The sequence below is a fragment of the Quercus robur genome, chromosome 2 (genome assembly GCF_932294415.1).
Source record: "Quercus robur chromosome 2, dhQueRobu3.1, whole genome shotgun sequence".
In the NCBI taxonomy this organism is placed as follows: Eukaryota; Viridiplantae; Streptophyta; class Magnoliopsida; order Fagales; family Fagaceae; genus Quercus; species Quercus robur.
The window spans coordinates 55,409,654-55,433,043 of NC_065535.1; the positions used below are offsets into that span (position 1 = coordinate 55,409,654).

General features: G+C 34.3%; 2 protein-coding genes across 8 annotated transcripts; both read left to right on the forward strand.

Annotated features, from left to right (window-relative positions):
- Nucleotides 1–1,123: 1,123 nt before the first annotated feature.
- Nucleotides 1,124–8,694, forward strand: LOC126714072 (pentatricopeptide repeat-containing protein At2g06000). Of its 7 annotated transcripts, none has more exons than XM_050414067.1 (4): nucleotides 1,124–3,359; nucleotides 4,422–5,000; nucleotides 5,480–5,608; nucleotides 8,256–8,694. In XM_050414067.1, exon 1 carries the CDS (start codon nucleotides 1,452–1,454, stop codon nucleotides 3,231–3,233), a length of 1,782 nt encoding a protein of 593 aa, XP_050270024.1. In that variant the 5' UTR covers nucleotides 1,124–1,451; the 3' UTR covers nucleotides 3,234–3,359; nucleotides 4,422–5,000; nucleotides 5,480–5,608; nucleotides 8,256–8,694. The 7 variants fall into 7 exon arrangements, with proteins under 7 accessions (XP_050270024.1, XP_050270023.1, XP_050270027.1 ...); XM_050414066.1 differs by having other exon boundaries at nucleotides 5,485–5,608; XM_050414070.1 differs by having other exon boundaries at nucleotides 4,422–4,478.
- Nucleotides 8,695–15,034: 6,340 nt separating this feature from the next.
- On the forward strand, nucleotides 15,035–16,797 carry LOC126700776 (uncharacterized). The gene is made up of 2 exons (XM_050398965.1): nucleotides 15,035–15,068; nucleotides 15,254–16,797. Exons 1-2 carry the CDS (start codon nucleotides 15,035–15,037, stop codon nucleotides 16,795–16,797), a joined length of 1,578 nt encoding a protein of 525 aa, XP_050254922.1.
- Nucleotides 16,798–23,390: the final 6,593 nt, after the last annotated feature.

The window sequence follows — 23,390 nt, forward strand, 5'->3', positions numbered from 1 at the left end:
TCCCTCACAGCTGCTCCACGTGTAGAGTCCAGATCCAACCACTTACACATTCTCCCATGTCTTAGTGGTGTTATGTACACTAGTTGAGAGTTAGCTCAAAAGATTTCCCTATATCCCAGGTGATCCGTTAAGCATCACAAGCCCTTTATGACTTTAAGTGAACTGATAGTGCTCCCTCTCTTCAACCTATCGACCTCTCCAACCAACCTCAATTCCAATGGTCTCCGCCTTCATGTGGCTTTCTGAAAATTAATTTTGATGGGGCTATTTTTCCAGATTTGGGCAAGGCTAGTTTGGGAGTGGTAATTCGAGATTGGCAAGGTAATGCTATCGCTTCACTCTCAAAACAAGCTCTTCTTCCCTTCTCATCTGATATTGTTAAAGCACTGGTAGCAATAAGGGCAATTTCATTTGCCTAGGAGCTCGGCCTCATGTACTTTATTCTCAAAGGGGACTCATCAATAGTGATTAATTCACTCATCTCTGATGCAAACTCCTTCTCTCCCTTTGATCACATTCTCTCTTCGGCAAAATCAACTTTGAATGCCTATAATTGTATTTCTTTTTCTCATGTTTGTAGACTTGGCAACAAAGTAGCCCACAATCTAGCTAAACATGCTGGACATGTTAGAGATTTATTAGTGTGGATGAAGGATGTTCCTTCACACCTGAATTCTATTCTTTTCACTGATTTCGACTGATCCTTTTAATTTATATTAATAGTCTTCTTTCTCAAATTTTTTTTTTTTTTTTTTTTTTTTGAGTTAAGGTCATCAGTCTTGCCACCTCTTTAGAGTTTTTAATCCAACTACAACTTACCCCACCTGCTTGCTAGGTTTACACAAATAATTTAAATATAAATTTCAAGGTATGTCATGTTGTTTAAAATTTCAAATGATGAGTTTGTATATTGTTAGATTTAAAAAAAAAAAAAAAAAAATCTGAATCCTAAATTATGAATCATGAATCGCATGAAAAACGACTAGTTTGCCTAGGTGTTACAAGTTTTTTTTTTTTTTTTTTTTTTTTTTTTTTTTTTTTTGAAATAATGGGGTTTCTACTTTGGAGGACTTAAATCCTCTTTGGAAAAAAACAAAAAAACTAGCTGAGGCAAGATTATTTATTAATTATTTTTAAAACCCTTCATATTGCCCTACACAGAAAACTAACCCCGGTCATCTCTTTCTGACTGAAGTGCCGCCTCCTCCTCCTCTTAGTCTGATTCAAGCTCACTCACTCTCTCTCCGCCGGACCACCCCCATCAGTCCACGCCGACCGGTCAAATTCTTCTCAAAGGGCTTTTCTTATCTTAGTTTTATTCATCTATGCCTTAGTCTGATTCATATCACTGTCACTATAAAAAAAAGTTCATTTTTTAGTATTGGGTGATCTGAAAAGTGTTTGTTTTTCTATGTCAAACCTCATTCTCAACTAGGTTTTGCACTATCTCCATGAAGCATAGGGACTCAAACCAAAAACCCAATTCAAAATCTGGGATTTCTGGTCACACCCACAAAAGAATCGTTATTGAAAACGTTTGTGAACCTAGAGCTGAGCCTAGTGATGGCGTGGCGTTCCACATGACCCTCTTATTCTTCACTACCCGTACCCCTTGGGTTCGAGCCTCCAAAGTCGCCATTGCCCATTTCCATGGTCTTGCCCAAGGAGGAGGAGGGTCTTGGTCTCGACCCTTCAATGAAAAAGAGGTAATCTTGAACCGAAATTCCGAGGCTTGGTTTGTTAAGGTTGTCTGTACTCTATTTGTTCGTTTTCATTTGTCAGATACTTGTTTGGGTTATTTGAGTAAGAACTTGACCCCTTTGGTTGCTTTTGAGGTTGTTAGACGGTTAGACAATCCCAAATTGGGCTTGAAGTTCTTTGAGTTTAGTAGGGAGAGTTTGGGTCTTAATCATTCTTTTAAGACTTACAATTTGCTTATGAGGTCTCTTTGTCAAATGGGTCTTTACGATTCAGCCAAAATGGTATTTGATTGCATGAGGAGTGATGGGCATTTGCCTGATAGTTGGAATGTGGGATTTTTGGTTTTGTCGTGTGCACAAGTGGGCAGGTTTGATCTTGCCAAGAAATTGCTTGCTGAGGTTCAGTGTGATGAGGTTGGACTTAGTTCTTTTGTGTATAATAAGTTGTTGGATGAGTTGGTTAAGCGGAATCTAGTAGATGAGGCTGTTTGCTTATTTAGAGAGCATATGGGATTGCATTCTCATTTGGATACTTGCACTTTCAATATTCTTATTCGAGGTTTATGCAGAATAAGAGAAGTTGATAAAGCTTTTGCGATTTTCAATGATATGGGGAGTTTTGGTTGTTCTCCTGATGTAGTTACATATAACACTCTTATAAATGGATTATGTAGGGTCAATGAGGTAAATAGAGGGCATGAGTTATTGAAGGAGGTTCAGTCAAGAAGTGAGCTTAAACCGGATGTTGTAACTTATACATCGGTTATATCAGGTTATTGCAAATTGGGTAAAATGGAGGAGGCCTCTGTTCTTTTTGATGAGATGATCAGTTCTGGAATTAAACCAAATCCAATCACTTTCAATGTTCTCATCAACGGCTTTGGTAAGGCTGGTGACATGGTTTCTGCACTGACCATGCATGAGAAGATGGTCTTTCTCGGTTATTTTCCTGATGTTGTTACCTTCACTTCCCTAATTGATGGGTATTGTCGAACCGGTCAGGTAAATCAGGGTTTGAAGCTTTGGCATGAGATGAATGCGAGAAATGTTACTCCCAATGTGTATACTTTTGCTGTTCTTATCAATGCTCTATGCAAGGAGAATAGATTGCATGAGGCTCGTGATTTTTTGAGGCAGATGAAGTGTCATGATTTTGTTACAAAACCATTTATGTACAACCCTGTAATTGATGGGTTTTGCAAGGCTGGCAATGTTGATGAGGCAAATAAGATCATGGCAGAGATGGAGGAGAAGAAATGCCACCCAGATAAAGTGACATTTACTATTCTCATCATTGGGCATTGTATGAAAGGGAGAATGTTTGAAGCAATCAACATTTTTAGTAAGATGTTATCAATTGGTTGTGCACCAGATACCATTACTGTGAATTCTTTAATATCTTGCCTTTTGAAGGCTGGTATGCCTAATGAAGCCTTTCGCATTAAGAAAACTGCATCTGAGGACCTGCATATGTCATCTTTGAAAAGAACCATTCCTCTAAGAACAGATATGGATATTCCAATGGCTATTTAATTGAAGGACTCCTACGGAAGTGGACTTAAATTGTTGTCCCAATGGTTGGACAAGGTCGTTCAGCCATTTTCCCATTGAGTCCAAATGAAACATGTCGAGCTTGTGGCGCAAAAGATTGACAAGCAAGTAAGTACTATGTCCATGTCTATATTTCCCCCTGAATTTAAATGAATTACCTCAAAATTGGCACTGATGACCTTTTGGTCAAATGCACTTCCTCCCCCCACAAGATTGGAGTGGTAGGTGAGGGTTGGGGTTCAAATCCCTTTGGGTGTGTGTGTGAGTATTTACATAGCAGAAAAAAGATTGGCACTAATTGTCTTGGAACTTGAATGTATTTTATGCTTGCTTTTGCAATATGCTACCTCGTTGTCTTTCTTCTGAATTTAGAAGCAAGTCTATTTTTTTTTTTTATAAGTTGGAAGCAAGTCTATCTGTGGCCAAGGTGATAAATGGTGGGTTGATCTTAGGTTTTGAATCCTTCCTAGCACCTAGAAATGTGGGCAGTTTTGGGTGGTGTTTTCAGGGGGATGGGTGGGTGCTGAGAAGATCAAGTGAAAATTCTAAAAAAGCTAATCATTCTTTCACCTGCCAATATATTTCAGTATTTGAATCTTTGAACATATTATATAAGGTGAACTTCAAGACATGTCTGAAACTTCTGGGTTTGAAAATATATCAGGAATTGCTATAATGATTTCTTGTTGTGACCCCAGGGGTCATGTGTAGGTCTGCTACAGTATATTAGAGAACCACATTACTCTAAGAGGTATAGCTTTATTGTTTAGATTGAGTTTGGTGAGGTTCATGAGTGAAATTAATCTTATAATGGGCTCAAGGTTGAAGACCAATTTTATGTACCCCTCAAATTTATGTTATTTTTTCTACTCACAAATTTTATTGTGCAACTTATTATGGCAATAAGGGTTCACTTTATAGTTGTTTATCAGAAGGAGACTTATGCTAGTCCTAGATCCTATTGTTGATCATGTGCCAAAAATGGCTTGATGGAATGAATACCCCAGGAAGTGGGAACAGTTTTTACCATGAGTCACCTAAAGACATGACGAAATTTGTAGATAATCTAGCTTAAAATTCCTTGCTTAGAGGATTGGTGTTAGATTACATTCTTTCTTTACTTATTTTAGATTTTAATGCCTTTTTTTTTTGTGTTTATCTGAATTGCAGGCTGGGATCTAATGGATGTTTAGAAGACATTTTTGGAATCCTGACTGAAATTCAATAGTAAATGTCTGGGGAATTTTGTAATTTAAATTTTTTACTATTAATTAGATAAATGGGCAAAAACAGGGTTCAATCCCCCCTCCCCCCCCCCCCCCCCCCCCCCACTTGTTGTAACAATTGAATTATATAAAAGAAACATGGCAAACTTTTCAAAATATTTGGTGATATAGGCATATAGCCTTTTCTAAAATGGTGTTTTCAAAACACGATTTCTGCACTTGAATTGTGTTTTGAATACACAGTTTCACTTAAAATGTTGAGTTGGTTGAGATGGGGTGGCTTTTTTGTTTGTTCGTTTTTTTTTTTTTTTTTTTTTTAAAGATATCCACCGATAAATCATGATTTCGAGACACAATTTCTGGTTAGCCATTTTACCACCCCCAACAATTTGGTCACTTTACCAAATATAGTACCCCCCCCCCCCCCCCAAACAGCGACTTCAGCCCTCAATTGCCCGCCACTATCGATTGTCCATTGCCCCCCTTTGCTCTGCCTCTCACTCGGGCTGTGTGAGGACAAATGGTGCGTTTTATTTTAATTTTATGCTGTGTTTTTTTTTTTTTTTTGGTATTTCTCACTTACTAAAAGGCTATGTTTAATTGCTGTGATTTTTAAATTTTTTTTTCTTGCTTACTAGAAGGCCCTTTTTAATTGCTGTGATTTTTGAAAAATCTGAAGAAAGCGGAGTAATAAACATGGGAAGTGATTTCGAATGGTGGTTTTAAACCATGTTAGATAGAATGGAAAATTGTTACTATTATTTTTAATTAGTGCTTCTGTTTCTAAAACCTATGTTTGCTTGCTGAGAAAAAGGGGGAATAGCTTAAAATGCTGTGGCTTATTTATTTGGGTTGAATTATTGAGTTTGATTTGGAGTGAAGTACTGTTCTCGGTTTTTTTATTTATTTTATGGATTTCATGTTCCTCCTGTTATACTTATCACACTTTCAACCAACTCCTCAAATATTTTTGTTTTGATATACCTCTCTTTTTGGTGGAAGGGTAGCATTTTCTTTCTTCATCACTGGCTTAGTATCTTTTTCTGCTTCAAGCCTTCAATATCATTCAACAGTTTATTCACTGTCTCTCCAACCTCCTCCGCAAATACTTCATCGGATTTGGACACAGAGGTCAGTAATATTAACAGAAATTGAGGTTAAAATTGGTCAACTCTAGTCCTATAATGTGACTAGAGTAGACCTATTGCATTTAATTTGTATCTTTCAGGTTATGTCATGGCATTGGTGCATCTATCTGCCCATTAACTCTGTTTTTTTCCATGGCAATTTTAGACAAAGTAACCAACATTTGATTACATGCATGTTATACTACTGTGCCCCTCAATGTATCGTGACAGAAATAGTCTCTCCAAAGTTCCTGAAGCATAATATAGACATAAGGCAATGTTTCTGCAATACAGCAGTAAACCAAGACACCTAATCCCTATTAAGCAACAAAGTTTAATTATCCCCTTTTAGACAACCCCTTTGGATAAGTTGCATGGCACCTAATGTTCATTTTGATGATTAATTGATGCAGCCCTGGAAGAAAGATCAAGCTGTCATCTTTAAAGAATTTTTTAGTTTTGGCAACATGAAGCTTTCAATGTGTGTATAATGCCAGATTGAGACAATCATATGGTTTTGAAGGTCAATTCATTAGTCTAGGGACAAAGTTTGGCTATAAACTTGGTTATAGGCTTATAACCAATAGCTACAACTCCACTCAATATCATTTTATTGGATGTGAATTTTGACAAATCCGCCATTTTATTATATTTTCTTCTTATATCCTTCATGCTTGCAAAATTTTCAGAAAATCAAAAATCAATAGCTATAACATCAATTAAATGTTTAAATTTCAAGTTTTTGTAATCTAAAATTATTTATAATAAAATAATTTTATAGATCGGATAGTAAATAACATGCAATTGATATGTAATCTGACATGTATGTTAAGAATATTAAGAATGTGCAATCCAATGCCCAATGGTTAAATTTTCAAAATATGTAGCAATGTTAATTTTTTTAATGGGAGTTGTAGTCATTGACTAGAACCAAGTTTGTAGCCAAACTTTGTCCTTAGTCTAGGGGTTCTAGCGCCAAATTTTATTTTTGGGGTTAATTTCTTAATTATGGTTGGTCTAGTGTCTAGATTATTCTACAATTTTTAACAGTATTGCAATCTTTTTATTAGGATCCATAAATTAGGAGTCATAATCCTAGTGGGTTATATCATTGTTCTACAGTTTGTACCAACAGGTACCCTCCTGATGCAGTGCATTGCTTGCCACTATACTGATGATGCAGCCCATGTTGCTGGCCGATTGTGCATGCCATTTGCTTTCTCACCTTTCTTTGTATTTATAACTCCTTTAGCATTCTCTTAATCTGTTTAGATTTGTCTTTTGCATGTGTATTAATTCAGTAGCTGTTGGTTTAGGTGATTCAGTTAATTTTTCAGCGCTAATTGTTTTCTTCACTTGCTGCTAAAAATAGCAGCTTATAATTTGTTTGGCACCTTTTGATGTTTCCAATGGAGATGTCCGGGGTTCAATTGCCCCCCCCCACCCAAATTGTAACTATGACTGCAATTGTATCCTTGTTGAGTTGCTTCTGCATCACCCCATCAACATTCCATTGCTCTAACATTGTTTATGACATTGTTGCTTTTGGGTAATTGTTTGAGTTTTACATGCATTAAGTGATGTTTGTGTGTTTGATATCATGATTGTTTTGTATTCTCTTAGTACAAATGCATCGGTTGGTGTCAAACTGAGTGGTGTCAAACTGAGTAATTCTTAGGTTTTAGATGGTTCTATTGTTTTATTTTCTCATTTTCTCTAAACCAAACAGAAGGGATTGCATGGAAATTTTGTACAACAAACAACATCCAAGCCTTAGTCCCAAATTTTCGGGTTGGCTATGGGTCCTTAACAAATCAGTGGGTTGGCCACATGTATTCTATAATAATGTTATCTTTAGAAATTTTGTACGAATTTTAATTTCTGGCAGTGTAATTTCTGTTTGTTATTCATGAATTTTAAGGTTTATTTATTTATTTTGTGTGCATGATTTGTATTGTATTTAATATAGTTGCTGAGAAAATTAAGAAAAGTAAATGTAAGTGGTAATTTGGATGGTCAGGTTGCATGTGGAATGTTGGTTAGTAAAAAAAAAAAAAAAAGTTTGTAACTTTAGTTCTACAATGTAATCCTACTCTAAAGGGGTGAATTAGTATAAGTGATTTGTAACGTCAGTGATCGTTCAGGGAGTTGGTTTGTCTGATTTGGTTTTAGGCTGCACTTGTTTGTTGCTGGTAGTTGTTAGGGCCTGAGCTTTCTTAACTGCCCCATATGATCAGGTTGTTAGGATTATCACCTATGGACTATCATACACATTTCTGGAATATTTAGGACATACTCCTTATATTTAATTAACCTTGAGACTCTAATTTGGTGAACTCAATTTTTGATGGTCCATAGTTGTAGCATTAATTGGGTTTTTTGTTCTTAAGGTTTTTTTTTTTTTTTTTGTCTTACATTTGCATACTTATATTGTTGCTAGTGTAATGAATTGGTTTTGATTTTGTTATCGTTTAGGTTTGATGTTTTTAGACCTGTAGGCTGACTTGTTATTTGATTGATACCAAAGTAAAGAAGATCGTGGTTGATGCTAGGGCTTTTTTTTTTTTTTTTTTTTTTTGGTGTGTATTATATTCAATTTGATGCACTTTTGGTTTAATAGTAAATAATTTGGAAAATCAACTTCATCACAGGAACAAGCATTGGAGCACAAGTCAAACTCTGCTAACCAAACCAACCTTGTGAAACATCACCATAACACATTCTCAGACCCTGCTGCCAAATTTATGTACGTGAATCATGGACATCATTAAACTCAGGCAGATTGGCTACAAGAATAAATCTCTAATAGATGTATTAATTTAGAAAATATTTACTGTAATTTTCCTTTTTATACAAGTGATATAAAGCAGATTGTAAATATATATGCAAAACCTCTCGCAGAGTGTGAGGTCTAACACCAATTATTTTCTTCTTTAGTGGAATTCTTTAGGTTATTTATTTATTATTTTTTTAGAGTAGAAGAAAATTCTTTAAATAGTATATTTTATTTGTGGAATTCTTCCAGAAATATTCATTTGAAATTGTGAATCCAATGATACTGGCGGGAAGAAAAGATATTTAGTTTTGTTAGACCGAGGTAGCGTATGACATGTCCTAATGGCCAACATTGATAGTTGATATTGAACTCTTGATAGGGATTGCATGTGATCCCCCATAACCCCTTTTTTCCATTGTATTTATTGTGTCAAAAGGGTATTAATACTCCCTTCGTCCCACTTTGTTTGTCCTGTTTGAAAAGTCAAACTTTTTAAGGAAACATCATTTATTATTTTGTCTACCTTTTAAAATGTATAAGTTTTCAAAACTACTTTTAAATAAATTTATCAAAAAATTGAATTAGTAAATTAATAGGGGTATAGTAGGAACATTAGTAAATTAATGACTTTTATTTTTAGAAATAGAACAATATTTTGGAGCATCTTAAAATGGAATAGAGGACAAACAAAGTAAGACGAAGGGAGTAGTAAATTGAAATAAATCACAAAATGCGTTTTTTAAACAAAAGCACAATCTTATTATATATTATATAAAAATAGTGTCTTCAAAATACAATTTTACAACCAAAAATATGAATAGAAATAGTTGTTCTATCACAACATATTTTATTCTCAATAGTAAAGATTAATATTCCTATCATGATCTTCATTTAATGCACAAAATATGTAGGCTTTTTTGGATATACACTGCTGTTAGTTTCTTTAAGATTTTCTTACTTCTCTCTGTGCGTATGTTAAAATACTTATATAGTATTTTCAAAAAAAAAAAAAAATACAAAACAGGCCCTAAGTTATTTGTTTATTCTCACTCTCAAGTAGGTTTCAGCTAAAAGAAAATTACTTGGAATAGTTCCATGAATTTCCTTAATTTCGATACTATGCCAAGATTTTGCTCAACCAAATTCTTTGCCTCCATTTCACAAGTTTTCTTCTAAATCATGCCATTTGAACACTATTGACATCTAAAATTGAAATCATTCATTGGAAAAATCTCATTTAGAGAGCCTAGTGGCTCTACCACATTGAATATATAATTCAAACAATTTATTTTTCATAGATTAGAGGTTGTACCTCGAAGATTATAAATATCATTAGGCTCTACATCTAGGATTCTAGAGGGAAAAACGTCAATAGTCCAAAATTTCTATAAAACTGATCTTGTTTTGAGTGTATAGTTTGTATAATTCTCATACATAATTAGCCATAATGTGGTATAAAGGTTAAATATGGCATTGAAGTAACAAAGTGCAGATTGAAAGTCATCTTGTTGATTAAATTCTTATGTATGGTATTGCATTGACGTTAGTGTTACTTATCTAGAGATTTTTTGGTATTATTACGATTATAGTTCTTGGATATTTTTTAGTTTTTTTGAGAATATTTCTTGGATCTGATAGTGTATAAATTCCCACATCATTTTTTACATACACATCTATTTTTTCCTTCTCTTTCTTCTTCTAAAGATTGATTTAAAAAAATTTAATTGCTGAAGGCAAGGATGCTTTTTACAAATTCTGGGAGTTTCACAACAATCTGAGGAAAATTTCCACAAGCAGTGACTCAAAAGGTATGTTCCTTTCAAATTCTTTTTTAGTATCAGGAGTCACACCAGTTTGAGACTATTTTTGTTCCTTTCAAATTCCTTTTTTAGTATCAGGATTCACACCAGTTTGAGACTATTTTTTTAAATACGTATCTCTATTTTCTCCTCCTTAAGACAGATTGGAAAAAAAAAAAAAAATTCTGGTTGTTTAGAGAGGACAGGGACACATTTTACAAACTTTGGGAGTTTCACAATAGCTAGAGTAAAATTTCCATAAGTAATGACTCAATGCATCTGTGTAATATTATGACACTAAAAAAAAAAGAGCCTCAAAGCATGCGCAAATCACATGCTCAGAGGCTAGTATATATTATTCACTTTACTTTCTTTAATTTTTCCTCAATGCTAAGCTTGCATGCACACTCACCAAATAATATAAGAGAAATTCTAGGCGTACAACTTTTATGCCACAACTCTAATATAATCAATTGTGAGTAGTGGAAAAATAAAATTATTAGCCTATACTACATAATAGATAGTCAACATTAGTTACCGGATGTTGCACACACACACATACCAAACAATCTCTATCTCTTTATTAACACCAAGATATAATATTTAAAAATTAGATTATAACTTTACTTAAATATGCATCGGATTATATCCAAGATAAAGTAAGCTTCTTTTTTAAAATAAAAAATAAAAAATTCCCATTTTGTTATTGTTGAATTTTATACTTCAACTATGATATTAAATTCTCTATATGAAATTAACATTAGTTTAGTTTGTGTTATTTCATCAAATTATGTATTTAATACATCAAATTAACCTTGATTTAGTTAATATTAAATAAATTTTTTTAATTAATATTTAAATATAAAATGCCTCACTTAAAAGTAACGCCTTGGGTCCAAGTTATGTCGTGCTGCCTGATTAGTGTGAAACTAAAAGTCCCAAAATATACTTGCTTTTGTTGACTAAGTTTAAATACATTTGATGTCAGTGTGTAGAATTCTTGGAACTTAAAATGCCTTTGACAACTTTCTCAAAAAAAAAAAAAGCCTTCGACAAGATAATGGTCAGTTAGTTTTTATGATAATTTCCTTATTCTAAAAAAGAAAAAAAAAAAATCCTTTAAGAAGGAAAACGAAAATATATAATGGTGGACAAAGTTTTAAAAACTCTCTCTCTCTAACCAACTCAATGTTGACTTCGAAGTTCGAATTAACAGTGTGATTATATATATATATATATATATATATGCAAAAATAACATTTTGGGGCCATAATTAATTTGGTCCTTACATTTTTTGTAGCAGTCAATTTGGTCCCTACTATTTTCAACTTGTACTCAATTTAGTCACAACCATTAACTCATTAACAGAAAATGCTTACGTGACAAACGGTTTGTACAGTTGGCATGTTTAATATTAAAAAATTAAATTAAATGCTAATAGGTCTAAATTTGAGTGGTTGATATGTCCATGCCAGCGCTTAAAAAAAAAAAAAAAAAAAAAAAACCACATAAGCTTTTAACGATATTTTTTTTTTGTACCAATTTTTTTCCTTTTCTTTACTTTTTCTTTTTCTTCTAGAAAGCCGAAGCCTCACAAAAACTGAAAAACACGTATGAATCTTTTGTTTTTTTTGTTTTTGTTTTTATCTCTCTCAGTGGTTAATCTTTTGTTCTAAACCCAGGTCCACCAAGCCACTCCCCTTCATCTCCATTGAATCAACTACGTCTTCTTCCACCATTCTCTGATCAAAATCTCTCACCTTTTCTCTTACAAAGATCCATCCCTTTTCTGTTAAAGCTGATCTTTGTGAAAGTCCTAACTAGCAAAGACCATCCATTTCGAGGTGGAAAGCTCCGATACGATCGACAACGTGAAGGCCAAGATCCAATATGAAGAAGTCATCCCCCAATCAACAGTGTTTAATCTTTGCCGGAAAGCAATCGGAATATACTCTCGTCGATTACAACATCTAGAACAAGTTCACACGCAATGCAAGAAAAGAACTAGAATGAAATTCTGTTTGGTTAGCAAGTAATTGCAAGAAACCAAAATAATAATATTCAGAAAATAAAAATGTAATTTTGTAGAGCCATTTGAACTTTTGCAGTAGATCCATGGTTGAACCACAACATGAGAAGGCGAAGTATATCCTGTAAACAACCAAAATTGGGAATTAACCCCATTTTCCCAACTATATAGTTAGTAGGCACGATCTCAAAAGTATATATATTACTAACATCTTGAGTCTCAAAGACTCGATTTAGTGCTTATAAATCGAGTCTCAGAGACTCGATTTCCATGTTCTGATCACGTCTGATGTGGCGTTTTTTCCACGTGGCGTCCACCTGGAAATCGAGTCTCTAAGACTCGATTTATAAGCCAACTCTTTAAGCATCGATTTGTATTTGATGTGGCGATTTGTATATGTGATGTGGTTGATCCACGTGGAGGCCCACCTGGAAACCAAGTTTCTAAGACTCGATTTCATATAGGGATTTTTCAAAATTAATGCCTCTCCACTCTCACTCACCCTCTCACTCTCTCACAAACCACTCTCATGCCTCTCTTAGTCACCCTCTCACTCTCACGCAGAACCTCTCCACTCTCATGCCTCTCTCACTCACCGAGCCACTCTCACTTAGTCTCCATTCTCAAGCACCCTCTCCACTCTTACTCAGTCTCCACTCTTAGTCTCCACTATTTCACATTCATCACATTCGCCAAAAGATTTGATAAAGCCATAGCGAGGTGTATAGAGCTTTGAGTTCCTTCAGTCTATGCGGTCTCTAAAAACTAAAAAAAAAATGGTGAGTCACTTTATGCAAAGTGTGTTTCACCGTTTGGTTGCCGAGAAACAGCGGGAAAAATCAAAGAAACTTTGGTTTCAATTCGTTTTTTTTTCTATTTTGGTTTCTGTATTGAATTTCTAATAGAATTGTTAAAAAATATTGAAGCTTTATTGTTTTTTGAGATTGAATTGGTATGTGGAATCGGATTATATATCTGGGTTTGTTTATATTTGCTGAGGATTTAACTTTAGTGCTTTGTTGATCAAAATTTACTTTGATCTAAGTTTGATTCGGTCAATTATGGTAAATATGTTACTAAGAATGGAGAAATTGGAGATATATATATATATATATATATATTTATATACTTGGTGGGTTGCTGAGGATTTAATTTTTAGTTGTTTTTTGGAAAAAATTTACTCTGATTTAGTGCTTTTTCTCTAAACTTTGCTAGAGTGGACAAAATTTACTTTGATCTAAGTTTGATTTGGTCAGTTATGGTAAATATGTTACTAAGATAGTGTTCTAAAGGCATCATGCTATAATAGAACACTATCTCAGGATGCTGCTAAACAGGGGCGAAGCCACGTAGTGGCTTGGGGGGGCCGTGGCCCCTTCAAAAAAAAAAAAAAAAAAAAAAATTCCATTAGACTATGAAGAAAAAATAAATGGGCCCCCCCTAACATTGGACAGCCGGCCCCCCTACCCATTTCTCAACTATTCTCCCAGCCCAGCTCCAGCTCTAGTTTTAGGTAACTCCAAATAAAACAAAAAGCTGCTGGCCCACTTCATTTAAATACTCTTAAGTCCAAATAACAACAAAATTACACTTTCTCTTTATCTCAAAAAACCCACCCTGACCCACGGAATCCCTTAACCCTTTTTACTTCTTAGTATTTTGTTTTAGCTTCTTTGATACACTTTCAGCACTGGCACAGCTGCCTACCCCCAAAACTCTAGTCCTCTGTTCTGTCCTCACAGTCCGAAAGAAAAAAAAAAATTCCTGACCAATTTTTTCCTTCTTCATCAGTTGATTCAGCTTTAGTTTTGGAACTTGGTTGTTTTGTCTTCTTTGATACACTTTCAGCACTGGTACCATTGGCTACCAGCCCCCAAAACTCTATTCCTTTGTCCTCACAGTCCCAAAAAAAAAAAAATCTAACCAATTTTTTCTTTCTTCATCAACTGATTCAGCTTTAGTTTTGGAACTTGGTGACCGCCTGGTGAGTTTTCTTCTCTTTCTTAAGCATTAGACATTCACGATTCATCTCTTTTTAGTGTCTTTTTTTGATTTTCTCAACTATCTACACCTAAATATTCACATGCTCTTTATATTTTCATAGATTTTTTAAGAAATACGTGATTGAAGGCATGGGGAGATTGTTTGTGATGAGTCTTGAAGGGAAGATCTTTTGGAGACTGAGGCAGTATGCATTGCCACACGGGTGAAGACAAAATTTCTAAGGTAAAATTGTTTTGATTTATTACCTATTTTTTATTAGTTAGATATCATGTTGTTGTGGATGTGGCTGTGGGTGTTGTTAAATTGTTTGGTTTATGTTGTGTACCAATACTTGTGTGTTTAATTTTTGTTTTTGTTTGATGGGTTATTATTAATTAAAGTCGTATTAAAAATGGGTTGACTGTTTGAATTATAGTGGAAATTTTGTTTTTTCTTGAGTATGAATAACATTCATATAACTAAGTAAAAATTTCTAATTAAAATTTTAATTTTTAAAGTTCTTTTCAGGTTAATTTTTGAGTCATATTCTTAAAGCTAAAAAAATTATGAGCAAACGAAAAACAATTGATGCATTCTTTAAGAAAAAAGATGTTAGCAATTCAAAAATTAGGACACCTGTGGCTGTAGAAACAAATGTTGATACTTCAATGCCTGATGAACACCCTTCCAAATGTTCAAGAATTCAATTTGAAGAGATAGATCGTGATTCAGGATCATGTAAACAAATATGTGAATTCCCTATCAACAAACAAGATGAAATCCGACGAGCTTATCTTAAAGAAGGTCCATATCAACTTAAAAATATAGACTATCCATACAATGATGATACTCATCGTCGTCGATTTCAACCTTCATGGTTTGAATCACATAAGGATTGGTTGGAATACTCACCTTCAATGGATGCAATATATTGTCTACCTTGCTACCTTTTTAGTAAGAAACCAATAGGTCGTCCCGGATCAAATGCATTCATTTCAATAAGTTTTAATAATTGGAAAAAGGTGAAAGATGGAATGAATTGTCATTTAATTTGTCATGTAGGGAAAGATCCAAACTCCCCACATAAAATTGTTGTGAAATGTTGCGAGAATTTAAAGAATTATTCACGACATATTGACAAGCTAATTGAGAAACAAACGTCAAAAGAATTAGAGAATAATCGGTTGCGGCTTAAAATCTCAATAGAGTGTGCTCGATGGCTAGCATTCCAAGCTTGTGCTTTTAGAGGTCATGATGAAAGCCTTGATTCAAAAAATAGAGGTAATTTTATTGAATTGATAAAATTCACATCAATTTTCAATGATAAAGTAACTAGTGTTGTCTTGGAAAATGCTCCAAGAAATGCCAAATATACATCACCCACAATTAAAAAGGAGATTTTGCATATTCTTGCTAGTAATGTGCGAAATGCTATTCATGAAAAAATTGGGGATGCAAAATTTTGCATTCTTGTTGATGAAGCCTGGGATGAGTCGAAGAGAGAGCAAATGGCCATCATTTTGAGGTTTGTTGATAAAGAAGGTTTCATTAAAAAGTGTTTCTTTCATGTTGTGCATGTTAGAGACACTACTGCATTGACTTTAAAAAATGAGATATGTGCTGTCCTTTCTCATTACAACCTCCACATTGAAAATATTCGAGGTCAAGGATATGATGGGGCTAGTATCATGCGTGGTGAATGGAATGGATTACAAGCTCTTTTTCTTAAAGATTGCCCATATGCTTATTATGTATATTGTATGGCTCATAGGTTGCAATTAGCTCTAGTTACAGCATCAAGAGAAGTAAAAGATGTTCATCAGTTCTTTGATCATTTGGTTAATATTATCAATATTATTGTTGGTTCTAGTAAGCGTAATGATGAACTGCAACATGCTCAAGCAGAACAAGTTGAGAATATGATTGCTTCTAATGAAATTGAGACTGGAAGAGGTGCAAATCAGATTGGTACGTTGCAACGAGCTGGAGATACTAGGTGGGGATATCATTTTCAATCTATTTGTAGTTTGATTAAAATGTTTGATGCTACTTGCAAAGTTATCAACACTATCTCTGAGGAAGGGGCTAACTATAAACAATGCGATGATGCCAAAGGAGCTTATCAGGTATTAACATCATTTGAATTTATTTTAATCTTGCATTTGATGAAAGAGATAATGGGAATTACTAATGTTCTTTGTCAGGCTTTGCAACAACATTCTCAAGACCTTTTAAATGCCATGCATTTAGTTTCAACTACAAAATTACTTATTCAAAAGTTGAGAGATGATGGATGGGAGCCTTTACTTGCTAGTGTTATATCATTTTGTGAGCAACATGAAATTGATATTCCTGATATGAATGCTCGTTACACTAAAAGTCGAGGTAGATATCGTCGTCAAGATGAAGATTTAACAATGGAACATCATTTTAGAATTGGCATATTTACTGTTGCAATAGACTTTCAATTGCAAGAATTGAAAAGCAGATTTTGTGAGCTAACAACGGAACTTGTCATTCTTAGTTCAGCTTTAAATCCCAAGGATGCTTTTAGATTATTCAAAATTGTTGATATATACAATTTGGTTAAGAAATATTATCCTTAAGATTTCACTGAACATGAACAAGAACTTTTAGAGTCTCAATTGCGACATTATGAGCTTGATGTGATAAAACATCCAGCTTTTAGAATATGAGTACAATTTCCGAGCTATGTAGGGGATTAAAAATTTCAGGAAAGTCTAAAATCTATTTTTTGATTGATAGACTTATTCGTCTTGTGTTGACCCTTCCAGTTTCTACAGCAACTATAGAACGAGCTTTCTCAGCTATGAAGTTGTTAAAAATAAGACTCCGCAATAGAATGGAGGATGAGCTTTTGGTAGATAATGTGATAGTTTATATAGAGAAGGAAATTGCAGGGAATTTCACTGTAGATATGATAATGGATGAATTTTATTCCATGAAAAATCGTCATTAGGCATGATTTGATGTGAATGTTTTTTTTTGTATGTCTACATTGAACTAGACATTTTTTCATGTTTATTAATATTCAAGTATATGATGATATATGAAAGTTGATAATTTTGTATCCAATAGACTTAAGAATTATATTTAGTATATCTCTGTTACAACTTGGCCCCCCCAAGTAATTATTCTTGGCTACGCCCCTACTGCTAAAAGTATTAATGAGGAGTGTGCAGTGGGCCAAGGAGTTAAGGATCAACTAGTTATTGGCTAATCCTAATACTAGGACAAAGAGTTGAGGGCTTTGTTCCAGTTCGTTGATGAGTGATAATTCCTCTAGTAGATTCTTTTTCTTGAGGTCATGATTGTATCATTAACCTTACTTAACATAGATAGAGATGAATTATTAGGAGCCTCGAACTATCTAAGATTAATCATTCAAATGTATGAAAAGTACTTTCTACTTTTGAATATAGATATTAAAACTAGTGCCTTGGAGTCTCTTAATTGGTAAAGATTGATACAACATGTTAGGACACCATTTTAAAAAAGGATTAACTTGCACAACTAGTCTTTCTCTTGGATGGAAACCCCACACCAAAGAAATCACTGGCTCTAATATTAATATTACTTCTTGGTATTATAGGTTTATCGGTAATTTAGTAGAGTTGAATATTAACACTTTGGAAAAAATCACTTTGTGAGTGCTTAAAATGCAACATATTAGAATACTACTTAAACTAAAAAGTCTAAGCCAATAGTGAAAATATCATATCAATCACTAATTCTTGTTAATTAGTACTACTCTTTACGTAAACAATTGTATAGGTAAGATATAATTGTCGATTTTGTTTGGGTCTTTTCACCTTTTTGATCTTGTATTGGTATGTCTTGTTTAAATATTTATTGTTTTAGTATTAGACATTGACAAACCTGAGATCTAGATATGTTGAAAAATGATCAAATGATCCTTTCAACCTTTACTGTGCTTGTATGGAACAATGAAAACCAGGTGAAACTAATTGAAAAATGAAAGAACATTCTTCAAACTCTTTTCTTATTTTTTGATTGGTAAGTTACACAAATACTCTGTGGGTCTTGAACTTCACTCTCCACGGTGCCATTTGAGCATTGGTAGTATGTACTTAAATATTGTTTGCAATGAATAAAGAATTGAAAGTGGATTGATGTAAGGAAACTTTTTGGGATTATTTGTACATGTCAAAGAGATGAAAAGCTAGAATTGTTTTCTTTGCAAGAGACTGTAAGAAACTAATAGTAGAAACCATCATTGGAATTGCCACATGGAAATAGCTAATACCTTTTTTTCAACTTGTCATTCATACCCCCTACCCTCTTTCTCTCTCCATGAGTTACACAAGCACGCCTTTATTAAAGACTGTGTGGCTATCTTGAAAACTTTCCTCGGTTAATTGGAAATCTTTAGATGCTTGATGGTAGTATGTTTCACTCATGCTATGCGTGCTTTTTTTTTATTATTTTATTTTATGTAGATGACAGTTACCTAGACAAGTGGCTATGACATAAGTGAAGCAATTCCAACTATTGAGTGGGGTCGGCAAGGAGAAACACTAGAAATGGACAGCAAAGGTGAGACTAGGCCCTGACTCCTTGTCCACAACAGCAAAGGCAAGAGGCAAAACCTTTTGGTTAGCATCGGTTGCCATTGCAATCATCAACACCCCTCGATATTTACCATACAAATGAGTCCCATCAATACTGATCATTGGCCTCAATATCTGAATGCAGCAATGCATGGAGCGAATGCCCAAAATACATAGCGCAGTAACATAGTACCAGCTATGTCCCTAGGTATGGTGTAATAGTTGTACTGGGTACCCGAATCTTGATCCAAGTATGCCAACAACAACTTTCGCAACCTTCGGTAAAACTCCTCCCAATCCCCAAATATCTTAGCAATTGCCTTTTGTTTTGCATCTCATACCTTATAGTAAGAAAGCTCATGATTATACTTAGTATGTATGATCTCCCAGAGCTCATCAATACGAGCAGTGTGATTTTGTCGCAATTTTCCCACAATTTCTGATGCAACAAAATTAGAATCCATCATTTTACCGTCTCTTCGCAGGCCAAAGGATGTACAATTGTGTGGATCCACATAAGATGTGACCATCCACAGACCATTAAGTTTAGCCTTTATGACTGCCCCAACGTACCACTTGCAGTTGGTGTCAATGCATGCGACGCACAATTTAGTTTTGGTCGACCTCCAAATTATAAAATTTCTATTATCCTTTGCTACATATATTATCCTTTGCTTCACCGCCTCTTTATTTGCAAAAGTCAACCCTTTACTAAAATGCATCCCATCTTCCCAAGTAAAAATAAATGGTATCTGAAGATGTGAAGGATCAACCATATTTTTCCAAGTATTTGCGTAGAATAACTCGGTAGGAGGTGTGTAGGCAGTGGTCGTATTTGTATGATGCTGGACGCCAATATCATCGTCTGCATCGCCTTTATCATGGTACTCCATATTTTCCTCTTCGAAATTGGGAACGAGTTCATAGTCTCCCATATCCCAATCAAAGTCGCCTTGCTCAATCCTCTCTTCGTACTCATCCATATCATCAAGATTTTCACCATTATTCGCAACATGATCTTCGTCTTCGTCTTCGTCTTCCTCCCTTAAATGTGTCTCTTGGGGTTGGAGTGTTTCACCAGTATTGGCAGCATTATCTTCAGATGGGAGCGTATAACTTCCCATTGTAGTGCATCCATCATCTAGGGCTGTAAATTGTAAAGATGTAGTTGTTTGTTGCATCTCCTTAGTATCAACTTCTGCAAGCGGCTCCGAACTTACGTACAACTCAGCAGCATTTACTTGGGACATTTTATGGATCCTATTAAACATGACCTTTACATGTTTGTTTTCTTTGATCGCCATATACCCGTAATTTATCTGTTCATGAAGGACTTCTTGTGGGTAACAATAAATAATCTTTATGTTATAACAAGCAAGGTTCAAATTCAATTCTTCCATTATTTTCCTCTTCAAATCATTCAACGTCTTCAACTTACGACGTATCATCATGTAGTAGCATTCGATACCTAACCCTCTAAATGGGAATCCGTCAATCTCTCCAGGATTGACAAGGGGTCCACCGTAGTATGTATTTATATCAATATTCTTCAGAAATTGTGAACTTATTAGAGTCAAGTTTAATATGTTAGTGACATATTTTATCTCTTTCATTTAACATCAATTTCAAAACCTTTTCTATTTACTCAAAGTACAAAAATTACAACTTGTTACATCATATGCATATACAAACACATTCCACATTTGCATATACTCCCCCACATCACATACAAACACACTCAATCATTATCATTTAATACTCAAACAAAAAAAAATCTAAAGACACAACTCACCCCCATTACAAAATTTCAAATCAGCTCTAACAAAAATATAAATATAAATATCAAACCAAACAACAAAAGAAATTCATGATACATACCCATGATAGAAACCTAACAATACAAATATATCTACAATACATCTTAAATATATCAATCATTATAATTTCATACTCAAGCAAAAAAAAAAAAAAAAAAAAAAAAACTAAAGACAAATATCAAACCAAACAACAAAAGTCATAAGGATGTGCAAATGTATCTTTACAATAAATACATACCCATGATACAAATATATCTTAACAACTAGATACATGAACCTAGCAAAATCCACTAACAACTATATACACTAAACAACCAACTAGAGAGTGAGACCCTTACCTAACATGAGGATATGCAAATGTGAGTGCTGAGATTGTATGAGAGTGAGAGGGGGAGTGAGAGAGGGAGACTACAAGGAGTGTTGGGATTGTATGAGAGAGAGAGAGAGGGAGTGAGAGAGGGGAAGACAAAATTGCTGAATGTGTAGGACCCGAGAGACCCAGACAAAAAACCAGATCTAATATAGGGACCCGGACATGATTAGCCACGTGGAGTAATATTTCACCACAATTTAAAACTCGAGTTTCTAAGACTCAGTTTCACTTTTAGCAAACCGAGTCTCTAAGGCTCGATTTCCAAGTGGCGTCTACGTGGAATCTCAGAGCACAGAACTCAAGTTTCTAATGGTCGGTATGAAACTCAAGTTCCAGGTGTACTCCACGTGGAAATAGGCTAGATCAAAACATGCAAACCGAGTCTCTAAGACTTGATTTATAGGCCCTAAACTCGAAATGTTATTAAAAAATATAGTTTCAAAACCATGCCTACTAACTATATAGTTAGAAAAATGGGGTTAATTCCCAATTTTGGCCTCCTGTAAACTATCATAAACACCTTTAGCATTTGTTGCATATGCTATTTAATGAAAATATCAAGTGGCTACTGCAACAACAAACTGTGCTATAACATTTGGAACTTTAATATAAAAAGACATCACTGTGGTATTTAATAGAAAGATTGTAAGAATATTAAAAGAAGAAGTAAAGAAAAGGAAAAAAATTGGTACCAAAAAAATTATTATTAAAAGCTGACGTGGTATTTTTTTTTTTTTTCCATTTAAGCACTGACGTGGCATATCAACCACTCAAATTTAGACATATTAGCATTTAATTTAATATTTTAATATTAGGCATGCTAACTGTACAAACCATTTGCCACATAAGCATTTTTTGTTAGTGAGTTAATGGTAGGGACTAAGTTAAGTGCAAGTTGAAAATAGTAGGAACCAAATTAACTGCTACTAAAATGTAGGGACCAAATTGATTGTGGTCCCAAAATGTAGGGACTAAAATGGTGTTTTCGCTCTCTCTCTATTTATATATATTATTTATAATTCAATAGTTATAAAGGAGGAGGATTTGAACTTGAATGGCTCTTATAGAAAGTCTAGAAGATGCCAACTGAGTTACAAAATTCTTGGAAATTATTTCTATTTAAAAGCAAAACCTTCCCTACATAGTTTTACATTTCTTGTACTATTTTTTGCCACATGACTTCCGATTGGAAACCAAAACCTATTACAATTGGAGTAATGCTACAATCACAAGCTATTTACAATATTTTTACTAGTTCTCATCTCACTGATATCAATTTTTTACTTACAAATAACTACTCACCATATCAGCAATCTGTAAAAAAAAAATTGTAAAATAGTTTGTGTATTTAGCATTTTCCATTACAACTGTCAAAAACAACCTTGCTTGCAGAATACTCCCACACATTAAACACAAAGCCAACCAACACAAAGCTCACTATAAATAGGCTAGACCAGTTTGCTAAACCTCTCCATATATATATATAGTTGCCCATAGTGACAACAAAATATACTATTAATTAGAAAATAGAAACTTGAGTCGAGGAAGAATGGATTCAGTGAATAGAACCTCTCCAAAAATAGGCAACGGAGGATCCAACGGGCTGCACACAAAGGAGTGGCGTGACACTTTCGGATGCCACTGCACTACCCTAGGTACACCAAAGCCGACTATGAGACCATGCCGGAGTGGAAACTTGATTGTTTGCTTAGAGACTATGGGCTACCAATCATTGGGGATGTTGACCATAAGAGAATGTTTGCAATGGGATCTTTCCTGTGGCCTCATTAGAAATTTTCATTTGTAAGGGTTGTGAACTTGTGATGTAGGCTGTTATTATGCATGATTTTGTTATGTACCTTCGAATTTGATCTTTTTGTCTTCTGTGATGTAGATTACATTAGACAAAATTTGAATTTTTGGTGTAGTAGCAAAAGCATATATGAAAATAGCAATCTTGAATCCAAAAGTAATTATGTCATTGTGACAAGTAATTAGGTACGTATTTATAAATTTTAATTGCAGTATGTGTACTATGTTTTGGTCTGTACAAGTTAGTTCAGTATGCCATATTTTTGGGTTATGTTTTGCAATGGAGTAAGAGAGAGTCCCTTCACAATCCTCCTGAATATGCATAGACACACAAAGTCATCATCAGAACCATCCTGGAAAAGAATACTGCCACAGGAAACAAATATCGGAGCACAGACGTGATTACCAGGAAACTAAACTCTACCGTCATTTGTTGTCTTCATGTGCAGCTCAATTTCTAGATGATTGTTTGGCCGTTTCCGAAAATTTTGAAGGATTCTGATAGCTTGATGAATCTTAATTTAAGTAGAAAATTAAACCACTAGAAATTTCCAAGGAAGTTTGCTGAGAAATAACTAATGACATTACCAGCTTTATTTCTTCTT